Source organism: Montipora foliosa, chromosome 3 (assembly GCF_036669935.1).
Source record: "Montipora foliosa isolate CH-2021 chromosome 3, ASM3666993v2, whole genome shotgun sequence".
NCBI classification, from domain to species: Eukaryota; Metazoa; Cnidaria; class Anthozoa; order Scleractinia; family Acroporidae; genus Montipora; species Montipora foliosa.
The window spans coordinates 63,247,214-63,262,213 of NC_090871.1; the positions used below are offsets into that span (position 1 = coordinate 63,247,214).

At 40.8% G+C, this 15,000-nt stretch overlaps 3 protein-coding genes and 1 pseudogene across 3 annotated transcripts in view; 1 reads left to right on the forward strand and 3 right to left on the reverse strand.

The window, feature by feature from the left end:
• The window catches only part of LOC137994315 (solute carrier family 22 member 15-like), a 12,814-nt pseudogene extending 11,529 nt beyond the window's left edge, over positions 1-1,285 (reverse strand).
• Positions 1-15,000, forward strand: part of LOC137997902 (tetratricopeptide repeat protein 28-like) — a 209,108-nt gene that overhangs the window by 141,548 nt on the left and 52,560 nt on the right. The window lies entirely within an intron of this gene.
• Positions 6,832-15,000, reverse strand: part of LOC137997910 (solute carrier family 22 member 15-like) — a 103,673-nt gene continuing 95,504 nt past the window's right edge. The window contains exons 8-10 of the mRNA XM_068844235.1: positions 11,097-11,217; positions 10,901-10,967; positions 6,832-7,640 (exon numbers count right to left, since the gene is read on the reverse strand). Of these exons, the coding sequence (XP_068700336.1) occupies positions 7,443-7,640; positions 10,901-10,967; positions 11,097-11,217 (386 nt within the window). The 3' untranslated portion in view covers positions 6,832-7,442. The remainder of the gene's footprint in view (positions 7,641-10,900; positions 10,968-11,096; positions 11,218-15,000) is intronic.
• The window catches only part of LOC137997918 (uncharacterized), a 26,468-nt gene continuing 23,941 nt past the window's right edge, over positions 12,474-15,000 (reverse strand). Inside the window, exons 4-6 of the mRNA XM_068844245.1 lie at positions 14,563-14,643; positions 14,339-14,393; positions 12,474-12,655 (exon numbers count right to left, since the gene is read on the reverse strand). Of these exons, the coding sequence (XP_068700346.1) occupies positions 12,617-12,655; positions 14,339-14,393; positions 14,563-14,643 (175 nt within the window). The 3' untranslated portion in view covers positions 12,474-12,616. The remainder of the gene's footprint in view (positions 12,656-14,338; positions 14,394-14,562; positions 14,644-15,000) is intronic.

The window sequence follows — 15,000 nt, forward strand, 5'->3', positions numbered from 1 at the left end:
TGTATTTTTCATTTTTGTCCATTTCTTTGCCGTCGTCAGCAAAACAACAACGTGAAATAGCCCAATTTGAGATGTTATCAAGGACGTCAGCACTTGAGTGCTGTTCAGACGAGTGTCATTTTTGAAGAACTACCTCACCGTTGTCATAATAAAAAGATTGAAATAGTCACGAAGCGATTACAACAACCCGAATTTATATTTTGAGATGACGTTCTCGTTGCCGTCGCCGTTGTCGTTGTTACGCTCCCTATTGTTTGTGCTTTGTTACGGCCGAGGGAGGCTGGGGGAAGCCTTCGGCTCGATTTCCAACACTCACTGAAATAATCGAACGTTTTTCTAGAAGGCGAGACAAAGCATGATTTGACTTAAAAACACTGCAGCTCGACGGACAAAGAAGGGTACGTTTGCTAGCAGTCCAACAGCGTAGTGGTAAAGCGCTTAACTTCCTACTATTCTTGACATTCACAACAGGAGCGGAGAACTCCTCTTAAGCGCGATTATTTTAATTAAGACGAGTCCAAGTTTCAGATTGTAGGAGTGATCCCTCTCAGTTCCAAGGGAAATAATTAGTTCTGTAACGAAATAGACTGCGAGTAGTCACTAATTTCGGCGATGGATTGTGAGGCGGGCAAAATACACGCGCGGGCAAGAATTGCGAGGAGACGCGAGGCGACGCGACGCGAGGGGAGCTTAAATTTCGGCGCTCCCCTCGAGTCCCGTCTACTCGCTATTTCGCGCTTGTGGGTGTAATTCGCTTCCCTATAATCCATCGCCGAAATTAGAGACTACTCACAGTCTAGTAAATAAATAAATATATACATATTTTAATTTTGGTTCGTTCAACCGCTGTGAATTTGTAAGTTCGGGTACAAGGGCTCCTAGCTATTTCATAGCGAACTTTGCGACACTTATTCGAACATGATTTTGCTAATAATCAGTGTACCATATTCTCTTACCAATAATACGCAATAAACGGCACATTCAGCAGGGTTATGACCAAACGGAAAGGTTTCCAGCCACGAATGAATTACGCAATCAAAGCTTGCACAGCAATACCAACCCCGTAGGCCACCTGGGACAAACAGTTTGCCCAACGTCTCCACTGAGGAGTCGCCATTTCAGTCATGAGAAGAAACCCAGCGATCAAGCATCCGGTAAATGACATGTTGTACATAAGTTGAATATGGTTATCTCCAACCTTGTTCCCAGGGTCTCGCCTCTCTGCTTTCTTGAAAAGAGAGACCCTGGGAACGAGGTTAGGAAATCTCTCGCCTGCATTTGCCATTCCGACGCTATTTGCTACAACGAGCAAGATTGCCAAAAACAAAGATAACTTGGAACCTGTTGAAGTCTTAATTGACGGAAAAGAAAACGTTTCCTTTATTATTTGCAGGTTGATAATTGAGACAATTGTTGTATAGAATATTATGGAATCTTTATCAGCTGGAGCTCATCAAGGGGTAATTCGTTGAGTCAACCCTTTCTCGAGTAAAGTTATTTTTAGGAACAGGTTTTTGCCGCGAAAAATATCATATTTGCCTTGAGGCTGAGATATGGTTTCCTAAGCCAAATATGGTAAATAGAGGCCCCGCTTGATGAGCTACTGATATCAGAGAACAGACTGCGAGTGGGAGTAGTCTCTTATTTCGGCGTGCGAGTGAGGAGTGGGAGAATTCCCCTCGCGAGGCGCGTCTTCCGAATTCCTCCCGCGTGTGTTTTTCTACCGAGCTCCCATCTCGCTCTCCGAAATTAGAGGCAATTCGCAGTCTAATTGGAGAACATATGAAATTATACATATTTCCAGGTTGAAATGAAGGTATATATATTGATTTTGAAGAAAATTATCATCGCCGTTAAAAAGAAACTTATAATCAGTTGTGATAGAATATGGAATCCCATTCTCCTCCCAGAACAGAACACGGACTCTGGCCACAGCCAAAAATGCTCGCAGTCCCGGTAATGGTATAATGTTGTAACCATTGACGACCGTGATTGTTTCAAATTCCTGAGAATGCACAGAAGAACCGAAAATGCGTAACTCGCGGACTTCCTGCTTTGGCTGTGACCAGACTCCGTGTTCTTGAAACGCAAATGAAAGCCCAGTTGTTCAAACGATGGATAGCGCTATCCGCGGGATAAACACTAGCAAAACCAATTGAGTTATCCAGTGGATAGCGGTTTATCTGGTGGATAGCGCTATCCACCCTTCGAACAACTGGGGCCAGGTGTTTATTTCACAGCAATGAGCGCGGCATTACACTGCAAGCTCTCTTTAGCTTCGTAAAACTCCTCCATATAACTCACATATAAAACCCTGTTTGACGACCACGAGGTAAATCTGTTCTGATGGTGGAACCAATATTAATACAATTTACCATCTGGATTAAGATTCACGTCTTCAAACTATCGCTTCCTTGGACTATGTTTTCCTTGTTAAGTCAAGTGCATCTAGTCATCCTGAGAAATCCTTGACTATTGCTGCGTCATGGCCTCGTTTGCATACACAAAAACAAAGATGGGGGATTTCAATTGAAGCGTAATTGTTGGCTACTTAAATACATTAAGCCCAAATGAGTGGTCAAGTATGACAATGCAGATAAAGAACTTTTGGTTCAGAATAACTTTTTCTAGCTAGGCCTTACTTTCCCTTTAAGTATGACGTTTACAGCCAACGGGAAACGGCAGGCTCCTACTTGTCATAAAAGCGTGGAAATTCTTTCATTTTAACTTGTCTCGTTCCTTTCAAACGTTTCTTCATATCTCGAGCTAAGAGGACAGAAATGAGCTAATATCAAGCAGGGTTCTTACATTTTTGGCAAAACACTAATTTCACTCACGACGTTTGCCGTTTGGGGTTAACGTCATGGTTAACCTCTCTAATAGTTTTCTCAAACGTTGATGGCTCTGTTCAGTAAATCAGAGTTAGTAGAGGAAGTAAATTAATCACTATCCAATGGACACGTGAGTAAGTTGACAGTGGATGTCGTGCTATCCTCTCCTGTTTCTGAAAAACCCAGACCTGATATTTTGTGCGCTACGTTTATTTGCAGTTACTCCTTTTTAGAGGAAAATTATAGAACGTTTCTAAGCAGCTGCTTTGCAATAGGTTTTCACTGCTTTGGCCGGTTCCTTCCTTCCTTGTACTTCTTCGAAGACCCTATCAGCAAGCAATCATTAGACCAAAGACTTTATCCTCAGGGTAGTTAAGAACGAGATGATCTCCGGCTCCTACTTCGGATACCGGATATTAAGACAGGCGTAAAAGCTTTCCGTATGCCAGTGCGCATGTGCAAAACTGGAAAAGAATGAAAAGCAAATTGTGACAAAACTCAGATTCCCATGGGCAGTTAGGTAGCACGGAACGAAGAAACGAAAAAATCATAGCAATATCGGGGTTGCCAAAAAAATTAAGACTACCACGACAAGCCCACGCGAGGAAACTTTATTAGGCAACATATATGTACTAAGCGTTTCGTAATCTTTGGCCAGCCCCGAATTTATGCATGGTTCTCCGAGGAAGTTCACTTCGGCGCTCTAAGAGAGCCTTGACGACAATACTCACTTAAGCTTGCTTATTTCTCAATTATGAGATAAAAGTAATTGCAAAATATTTGTAATGATAACGAAGCACGATTGTAATCAGTTTTCCCGAATTTCATGCTAGTATTCTAAAGTTAATTGTTTCGATCGGATAATAACAGATTCCGAAAAACAAGGAAATGAAGAAATGAGCCTGACTTGGAGGATAACAAAACAATAGCAACTGTTGCAAGTTTATATGTACAAGGAAGGGTAACGTTTTTGCAAACATGTAGCACATATTTCAACAGACTTAAAGTGGTACTATGATCAAAAAATTATTTCCTTTTTTTGTTCAGATTTTGAAAGTGTGTTCGCTTAACACCTAACTGGCAAAATTTTGAGCTTTGAGTTTTATCCAAAGGCTGTTTATTTTGAGTGTAAGTTTTGGATTTCATGGTCCGCCATTACTCACGTTCAAAACTGGCCGATTTGACCTCAGAGGGTTGGATCTAGAGAAAATGACGTCATTTACTCACTAGCTTAAAATTTCAGCGTGTAAACGCAATTTATTACATATGCAAAACACGGGTTGAAAAGTCTGAAAGCCCGAAACTCCCGTGCTGCATATTAATTAGGCCGCGTACACACGCATTGCATTCTTAAACTAGTGAGTGTTTGACGTCATTTTCTCCACGACCCAGCTCTCTCAAGATTTTAAAGTTAGTAATGGCGGACCAATAAATAAGAAAATTCCAGCTAAAATAAACAGGTGTCTTTTTAAAATCAGAACTTAAAACTTGGGTGAGTTAGTGTTTAGTTAACATAGTTTTGAAATCCAAAGGAAAAACAAATTTTTTTTTTGGTCGTAGTACCACTTTAACTATTAGAGGTAATGTGAAGTGCTAGTTTTCTACTCATATAGACCAGGTGAGCGTTAGCCCTTCTAATGAAATTGGGCCTGTTAGATATAAGGTCAAGGTAAAGTCACTTTATTTAACGTCGGTAGTTACTTCAGTTACGAAACTGGTATCAATGGAAGCCTCCCTCTGTCAGTCACCGAGGATCGAACCGGGGACTTCTCGCTCCGAAAGCCGCGCACTAGCCAACTGAGCGACGACTGCTTCTCCTCCTCCTCCTATAGAAATGCGTCAGGGGACTGGACACTGTATGCGACGCCATGTGACGTCAGAGAAAAACCATGTGCTTTTGAAGAGAAGTTGTAACGCTAAAAAGGTCAAGTTTAAACTGTAGAAATACACGTGGAATACTTCAACATTGTGTGGATTTCTTGTGCAACAGGCCCATACGAGAACAGAGAAAAACTCTGACCAGGGTGACATTGTCATCTTAAATTCCCACGACCTGCTCCCGTCTGACCTTGTAGCTCAGTCGGTAGAGCAGCGGTGATCTAACCCGAAGGTCGTGGGCTCAATTCCCACCCTGGTCAGAGTTGTTCTCTGTCATTGTATGGACCCAATTCCATTAGTAGGGCCAATGCTCACATGGTTTATATGGGTAGAAAACAAGCACTTCACATTACCCTCTAATAGTTAAGTCTGTCAAGTTTACATGGCCGAGTTCTAATACTTTGTGCAAACTGTAAATCAAACGTTATGATACGAGGGAAATACTGGGAGAAAAATCCTTTCGGAGTCGAGTGAAGAAGCAGCGAATAGGCCGAGTTCAATATATCAATATTCAGGCGTGGCTACGAGGCTTTTATGGTCAAATTTCACGGCGGAGTTCTGTTTTCTTTGTCTCATAAGTCTCAAGGAAGAGTTCTAAACAAAACAATCGTGGAACTTAATCGTAAAGCCTCGTAGCTAACCATGTGTGAATATTGACATATCAAACGTGTGCTATTAGGAATACGGGACTCAATCCCAGGCCACCTTAGAGGAAGGCGAATTCTTTCACTGCGCCACACCTCTTCCCCCAAAGACGAAAATTGTTGTGAAAAAAATTGGGAAACCAGGAATTTAGCAAAGTGTTTATAGGATTTAGAACTCGTGAGCAAAGGCCAACCAAGAGATCTAACTTTGCATTCCGGTCTGACGGGTTTGCAGCTAATGATATACTTTTTCCTGTCTTCAAGTGAAAGTTGTTCTGAAAGAGAACCTTTGCAATAAGCCACCATCTCTGTTTTCGTGTGACGGTTGTCGAAATCTTCTTCTCTGGACTACACTCAGAACCGGATGAAAAATATAAATTACCATCTGAGAAACAAGAAACCTGAACCCTTGTTTATCAAATTGGCTTTGAAGCACCACTGACCTTCCTTCTCTGGGTCTTACTTGGTATATTAAAATTTACTTTCCATCGAGTGGGCGGAAGTGTCGTAAAAATTCGCAATGGATGGTTTACGATAGAAATTGGTTTGGCGTTTACGGGCAAGGCAAACGGCAGGCTTCTTCATTTCAAAAAAGGTATTCCCTTTTCTTGAGAATTTGCTGTCTGCCTCTTGTTTTTTTTCAGAGTCTGTTAGATAAGTGTAGCGAACAGGCAAGAAAGCAGCCGAAATCAAGCGTACAAGTTCCCAGATTTTTGGTGGAACTTTAAACTTCAGCCTGCCGTTCGCTGTAAATCCTTGGAGACCCAGACGCAATCCAGAGTCGAAGGGAGAAAGGGGAAAAAATTTCACGATCGAGAAAGAAGGGCCCTTTTCCAATCTTGTTTCCACCGGAATGCCGCAAACGTGGATGGTAAGGAAAGGAACTTTATTTTAGTGTCTAGTCTTCCAGCGCTGGAGCATTAACTGGGGACACTGTAAACTAAACTCAACAATTAACACAAACCAAATTAAATGTTGGGTTATGAGTAGAGGGAAAAACCGGAGTACCCGGAGAAAAACCTCTCGGTGCAGAGTAGAGAACCAACAAACTCAGCCCACTTATGACATCGAATCTAGATAACGTGCTTCGTTGGTTATAATTATTTTATATCCAGCAAGCCCGAGTAGAATAATTTTTTTATTAAAATTCCGGGATCAACAACCCTTCTATGGTGTTCCCGGGGGTAGTATTGTCGACTAAAGCATCGATTTATGCCTCGGTCTTTTCTGGTCCAAAACGGCTTTTGTCGACCATGTTTTTTCTCAGAGCTGCAAAATGTTTTCAGCTCGCTTTATTGCTGACGCGTTCCTTAACCATATTAGGTATAGCAGAAATAGCAAAGGATATCCAGAGTTTGAGTAGCCAAGCAGCGCGTGCGAACTGCGCGCGCGTTCAACGCTATCCACTGTTTCCGTAGATACAAAAAGCTGATAGCCTGTGTCCGGCGAGCCATTTAAAGTGCTGGCAATCTGATATCCGTAGTTCAGTTTTTAATATTATCCAAACAAACAAGCTAACATGTTGGCTCCAATTATCTAATTGTGAAACAATCCCCACTATGATTGCAGAAACTAGATCTACCCAATGTTACAAGGATAGAGTTCATAAGAAGTCCGGTACGGATACAGTGTTTCGAATTCAACATTTTCCCCAACAGCTTTTAAATAGGAAAACAGCTAGAAAAACTTCTACCGCCATATATTGGCGCAAAACAAGGTAGGGGCACGAAAAGATATTTATACAAAGTGCATAACAGAGGTTCTTTTGAAAAGAATTTACAACGTTTTTAGGGAGTAAACTGGAGGCAAAAACGGAAAAGAAAACGGTACGTTTTGAGGACTGCCTTGGGGTACATTCGTTTGGGATGATCCGAAAAAGGATCACTGCTCTAAAGATCACTTGGATCATCTTGCTTCAAAGGAACTGAAAAATCCTTTCCCAGAGTGGATTTATCGGTACCTCTGATGCACCGTGATCCAAGTGATCTTGGATCAGTGATCCTTTTTCGGATCTTCCCAAAGGAAAGCACCCTTGATCAACACGAACGAAAGAACAAAAGGAAGTCGGCATTCAGTTTATATTGCTCAGCTAAACAGTTGAAGTGTAATCTGCGAATTCTTGCTTTTGCTCCGACAAAATCCCCTTTCCATCTCTTCGGCTTTCCTTTCCGACGAAGTCTGGAAGCGGCTTTCCTCGTGTCTCGGGTAACAACATTGCGATTACCCCAGCAGAGAATGATGTGGTGCCGAAGACGACCGGTGGAACCCAAGGGAGCCCTGTAGCACCCTGTTAAAACAATAAAGAGTGAAGCAATGTAAACAATCAACTGGCGCAAAGTCTTTAAGGGGCTGTTCCTACAAGCTTGTTGCTAAGAACGAAATTCTGCCAACGAATGTCAGCGGTGTTTTCGAGGACAAGTGCCGCCCGCCGACCGACCGCCAAAATGGCTGCCGGTCGAGCAACGTATTTTTTAAAGCTTTTGTTGTTAGTTTTTTTGTCTCTGAATAACTTAGCAGTCCAAGTCGTAATCTTAGATCCACAAACCAATGCCTCCTGTTCATCCCCAGGTCTTATCAAAGGATGTATGGTGACAGAGCATTTTCTGTGGCAGCTCCGAAGTTATGGAATGCTCTGCCCATCAGCGTTATGCAGAGTAGTGCATTCTATTTTTAAAAGGAGCGTTAAGACTCATCTTGTTAGATAAGCTTTTTTGTAACACAATTAAGTTTAATTGTAGAATTGTAAAGCGCCATAGGTCAGTTAGTGTATATGGCACGCAAATAAATGTGTTATTATTGTTATTATTACTATTATTATTACTATTACTATTACTATTATTATTATTATGACAGTTTGAAACTGTTGAATGTCAATACCTAAAAGCTACCTGGGGCGTTAATCGTAACCCAGGAGCTCCTTAAAAACACCATGTTCAAGTCCTATTTACAAATATCTTTCTAAAAGTATTATCCACTTAAATCTATTAAACTATGTAAAAATATAAAATAAGTGACTGTTAAATTTTAAAAAAGAAAAAAATAATAATAATACTTTTTTTTTTTTTTGACAATAATATCCTTTTCTGAAATAAAATTCGTGTTATATTGCTCGTAAAGTTTATGTGATTACTTTAAAAGTGCGGGCAATATTGAGAGAGTTTGATAAGACCGATTTCTGCATCTTTAGCAGGACTCCATTAGTTCTCACTCTTGACCCGAGTAAATTCCTCATTCCCTCCTCCATGTCTGTGGACCATCCACCTAGCACGTCAATAATGATGTTGTATTGTTGCACATCGTACCCAGGGTACTGTCGCTTTATCTCCCATCTTAGGGGGGCATACTTGGCTGTCTTCTCCTCTTCCTTACGTGTTCGGTTATCAATCCATGGACAGCTCATCTCTAGTGCTATCACCTTCTCCTGTTGGTGGTCGATAAAACGGGCATCGATTCTGTTTGCTCTCACCTCGGTGTGCTCAGCATAGAGCGGGACATCCCAGTAGGCTTGAAACTGGTCGTTTTCATATACCGGTTTGGGTTTTACTTGGGAGAGCCATGGTGGGACTTTGTCAATAAGGTTTGCGTCCTCCAGGATCTCGAAGAACAGGATCTTCAAGGCGTTATTGTGCCTTTCCAAGTACTTGTTATGGGCCAAGGTGGTACACCCAGCTAGAATATGCTGAACTGTTTCTGCTGATCTACTGCATAGCCTACATGCCACTTCAGTAGCTGGTCGGGCTCGCACCTTGTGACTGTAATATATTCGTGTTGGCAATAGTTGCTCGTAGAGCTTGATCACTCCTGCAACGGTGTTAGACGGAAACAACGTCCAGTCCTTAAGCCAAGCAAAGCAGCCTGCTTTACTCAGACTTTCATCCTCCCACCTACTTGTGTGTAACTTTCCTTGCCACCTCTCTTCCCTCACAGCCTGCGTATTCTGCTTTTCTACAGTTTCCTTCAAAGCAACTTTGGTCTTCTTGTCTGTGATTGTTACTTCCCCCTGGGTGATGCAGGGTGACGGGTGCTCAAGGTCCAGGCCAAGACCGAGCTCTGCTGCATACTTCATGCTATCCTTTAAAAATGAATGATGTCCCACCTCACCTGCTCTTTCTTCAAACTTTCTCACAACTGCAATGGTCGGGTCCAGATTCTTGTAGACTTTCAGAGCAGCCTTTATCTTGACGAGTTTGTATTCTTGCTCGACTGATTTCAGCCCGCGTCCCCCTTTTTCCCTCGGGAGGTACAGTAATGCTGTCGAGCCTAGGGGGTGTTTGCCGCCGCTCTCAACGAGGATTTTTCGAACTTCTCTGTCGATTTGCCTAAGCTCTGCTATTGCCCAGTTCTGGGTCCACATTAGATACCCCAGTATGGGAAGGGCAAATTGGTTCGATACAGCTACGCGGTTGTGATCTGACAGTGGACTTGACCAGATGACTGACATGCGTTGTAGGTATTCTTTGGCTGCAACATTCAGAGCTAACTTGTCATCTTGTTTTAGGTTCTCTAATGTTCCCAGGAACTTGTAATAAGTTTCTTCCTTTAGATTTGTCAGTACTGCTCCGTCATCCAACCTGCACCCCGGTTTCATCCTTCACCTGTACGCCTCTCCTTACATGGACGGTCGCGCATTTCTTTGGGTTCCATTCTAAGCCTATATCTTGCATCGCACTCTTGGTTGACTTCAGCACCTTGTTGAGTTTGATCTCTGACGCTGCAAACGCCTTAAGGTCGTCCATATACAGCAAATCCGTGATCTTTGTGCTTAAGGGTTTGGACAACTTGTACCCCTCCGAAGCTCGTAGTTTCCAAGCCACAGGATTCATACACAGGGTGAACAACCTGGGGCACAATGCATCTCCCTGAGGGAGGCCGCGTCTGAATTGTATCACTTCAGACTTCTCTATCCCCTGCTTCGTCTTTGCGACGACTTTCGTGTTCCAGCTGTTGCACAGGCTCTCAATAGTGCGGCACAGCCAGGTTGGAAATCTGTGTAGAATCATCATCTCAGCAAGCCATTCATGGTCAACTGAGTCAAAAGCTTTCTTGACATCAATCCAAGCCATGCTCAAGTTGCGTTTCCCTCTGTGACAGTCTTGTGTGACCATTCTATCAATGAGCAGGTTATCAACAGTGCCACTGCATCCTGATTTGGCGCCTCTCTGTTCTCCCTCCATTAGGCCATATTCATTTAGGTGACAATCCATTGGTCCTAATAAGCATGATGTGAACCACTTATAAATAGTGTTCAAGCAGGTAATTGGTCTTTGGTTGCTACTTGAGAATTCTCCTGGCTTAGGGATCAACGTCGTTTTTCCCTCGGCAAACCACATGGGATTATTATTATTATTATTATTATTGTTATTATTATTATTATTATTATCATTATTAAAAAGAATATTACTAGAGATAGAACGCACTTTACTAATCCATGCATGATTATTATTTGTTATTAAGTTCTGACAGTAACGTCAATTTTTGTGGAAGCGATCTTCCTCTTATCTAGGTAAGATGGAGGTATATAAATAATAAAATCACCCCTTCTCTTACCACTATATACGGAGCAGCCATTCCTCCAACTCGAGCAAAAAGTGACGAAAAACCCACTGCGATGGTTCTGTAAAGAATCAAGCATTGACGAGGACAGTGAAAATAATGCACAAAATAAAATTTAAAAAGATGTGAAAATCCAAGATATTAACTTCACGGTTAATTTTAGCTTGTTGAAAAATCTACAGATTCTTACCTGATCACTGTTGGATAAAGTTCAGCGGTGTGGATGCAAATCTGATAATAGGCAGCAGAGACTGTAAACTTGCTGATCAAAGCCAGAGCCATCACAAGGGCAATGTGTTCTTCTTGTTTTCCTTGGTCAAAAGAAAATTATGTCATCATACATGTCTTTCTTAGCGCACAGAGTTAAACAAAAGCGGCTACTTATTTAGTTCACCGTATGGAGAGCTCTTTTTCAATGGTCCATTTCCGAGTTCTGTTTGCCTTACAAACGAGACTTTGTGCGAATTTCAAATCATAAACGGAAATGAGGTTAATTCGATGAAGATACTTCAATCAATTTGATTTGAATGATTTCGCTGGCAAACTCGTTTCGAAACGGAGGGAGCCAGTCATTATGTGCTTGTCAGTTTAGGATGCGTTCGACTGACCCTATTCCGGAATAAAAATACGGAGAGTGATGATTCAAAACGGTATGTTTGGCGTTTTGAAGCAACAAGGATAATAAAAATATGTTTAAAATAGCATTTTAGCAGGTGTTTGATAATTTTAATGGGAATCTCCGTAAAAACGAAGGTTTTTTAAGTAATGTTTAAAAAACTCGCAGCAGTGTTTTATCGAGTTTAAAAACACGAGCCGTAGCCCTTAATGATTGGCTTCTGGTGATTTCCTTGTTTTGCACCGCGCATCTCATACTGCTCATAACATTGCGACTTCGGAGATGATGGCATTTCACGCTGGCCATCTAAAGAGAGGCACCAATGTCCGCTTTTGTTGTTCAAGAGCTTCCAAGTGCAATCATGATAAACTTCACCATGGAAACTACTGTACTCTGAGCCTCGCTGTGCCAATGTCTTGCCAATGTCTTGCCCCTACCGCAGAGACCCTCTCCCGTATCCCAGTTTGAACTTACAGTACAGAACCATGCAAAAGAAAGTTGACAGTCTCGACTCGATCATCACGAGAATTGAGGATCAAGAATCAATTCGAGCATCGCGACTTGGTTCACACGAAATCAAACTAGATGCTCCGGACACTTGATTCTCGCAAAATCACAGACCTTTCAGTTATTTATAATCAATTCAGCTTTCCCGAAAGCATTACTCCTCGATTAAATCACAACAGGAACTGTTTGATTCTCGACTGCTCGATTCTCGCGAGAATCGAGACTCGAAAGAGATTGCACAGTACTGTAATTTCACCGTAGACACTGATCAGGAATTATTTTGTTCCTGCTCAGAATGACATCCTTTCATAAACTAGACAGGGTAACAATGACCCCAGCAATTACCTATAACTAAGTACTATTATTTATTACCCAGATAACAACATTTGGAAGTATTATTAGAAGGTTGTTTGGGTTGATTCTTGATTAAAAGAGTTTGACTAACCTGTCTGAATTTCAGCCACTTCACAATGGTTCACACGATTTTTTCCATTTTCTTTTAGCTTTGAAAGAGCTTCACTCAGAATTTTGTCCTCTTCTTCTTCCTTTTGTTGTCGTTCTATACGACGTTGCCTTGCACGCTCCAATTATAACGATTCCTTTTCTTGTAGATGCCTTGCGATTTCCTTCAACAGCAAAAAAATGATGTCTCAGATCTATTTTTGTCAAACAGCAACTTCCGCCGGCTCTTAAAGTTAAGAGCAACTGTTTGAAATTCTTAAAATTTCATTCTTTTGTCTGAGGCCACGCAACATGAGATTTCAAGCATCCGAAACATTTATTACACCCACAACAGTCACATACTGTAGAAGCAATACTAGTGCAATAATGCTGCAGAGATGATGCTTAATTAACCTTTTGTGTATAAGTACATTGAGAAAACATTAAGTGATGGAGAAAATCTGACTTCTGCTGGCATTCAGATCTAACAAAAGTTTGTCTTCATAAAAAAATCATACTGCATAATCCCAGTTACTTATCTGATATTGCAGGAAAATTGTAGGTTTGCCTCAAGTTCCTGTCATTCTGCTTGGCTGACTGTCAGTCACATTACGGAGCTTACATGTAAGCACACAATGACATTGCGGAGCCACAGATGGCAACTGGATGTTAGCTGTTTTCCTTTTTAACATGTCTTGGCACCACTACATTTACACTGCTTAGTATCTTTTCACAATTAGAGACGATTAGTTTAAAAATCTGAGAGACCACAGTTGCCTGTCCTGGCCGGCAAAATGATCACTTCCGGTATCCGTCTGTGCCTCAAAACATCGCGTGCTTAAGCTCCCAATTGAATATAAGCAACAATTAACTTTAATAGATCTATAACAATTCAAATTATACTAAACAAAGTTTCAATTCAACAGAAAAACAAAAAAAAATGTTTTTTTGTCATTGTGAACATTTATTTATACCAATAAGTCTTGAATTTTCTCATTCACCCCTAAAGCGCACCCAATTGGAGAATAAAATCGTCTGGTGTTAGCCAGAGTAAAATCTACAAGTCTTACTCTCAGGTAGGGAAGAGTTACAGCTTGGTTTAGATTAGTTTCGTTGAGTTCCATTGTTGAATCATACAGTACATGTAAAACAAAACCAAAGAATCAAAAGCATGATTATTACAGTGTTAAGATTTCATTTACATGTATAATTTGCTAAATATTGTGAGTTTGAACTTCTGAGAAAGAATCCAAAATTCATTTTTAACGCTTCACTGACTTATAACTACAAAAATAAATTTATATATACATAGTGTAAGAGAAATTCAGAAGGTTCCCAATCTGATGCAGTGATAATCGTCTTTCTTATGGTCTTTTAATAAACAACAAGAGCCATTTACTAGCTCCTGACAGTAAAATAATGATTTTCCTTCCACCATGGGCCATAAGTGATCGTTAATTTTTGCTCATTTTGCAGCATCAAACATCACAATCAGGGAAGGTTTATTAATCAAGAGCCATTTACCCTGCAAATTAACAAATTGTGCCCACATCTTGCCATTACTTAGTTAGGCAACTTTCAACTTCAGCTTCATAACTTTGCTCTGTATAAACATTAGGTTACTAAGGTTTTGTAGTGATGTTTGAAAAGCAGGAGGTGAAAATATTTAATAACAAAAATCTGATATTTTAGTCTGCTAACCAGCATTTCAGTAGATCTGCTGCCAGCAGCCAGCTACTTTAGACAGCCCGGTGTAAAAAAAAAAAAAGAAAAAGAAAATGCCCAGATATATGTACACGTACATCACATCAACAACATCTTACTTAGCAATAATATTAATACCATCCATTACGTTAAGAATAGTTTACCTCCTGTCGTAGCTTATGCTGAAGATCACTTGCAAGCCATTGTTCTGTTTGTTCCCTGACACAACAAAAGCACAGTCTTTGAATATGACTACTTAGCCAAGCAACGCTCTCTTTTGTTCACCTTTACCCACAACAAACATGACCTTAAAATTCCCCTGATTAACAACACACAGCAACAAAAGGTTTAAGAAGGAACAAAACGACAATGAAGGGATTATTCTCACCATCTCGGGTTTGGTCTGCAAAAACACACCAGAGATTTCATTTTTGGTTTGGAACGTGTCACAACATGTGCGTGCACATATCTGAATAACGAAACAATTGCGGTATGTGTATTACTTCGGTTTTGCTTTGTTGGAATTCTGTTATATTGTATCTTTTCCGAAATAGCTACATGCCATTGATAATGCTAGATGAGGACATTAGGCATGAAATTTACCAAAAATCAATAATGTATTACAAATTTTCTACTGCCTGTCATATCATTATCCGAGTCGCAAATGCTTCTAAGCAGCAAAATTTTAATTTTCCGTCACAAATCTCATGTAAAATGCAAGTAACAAAGACCTTCTTTGAGGATTAGACCATGCCACTCAATTATGCAAATTTCTGAAAACTCAATATCCAGACAGGCACAGCACTAACTTCCATTTTTAAAGGAA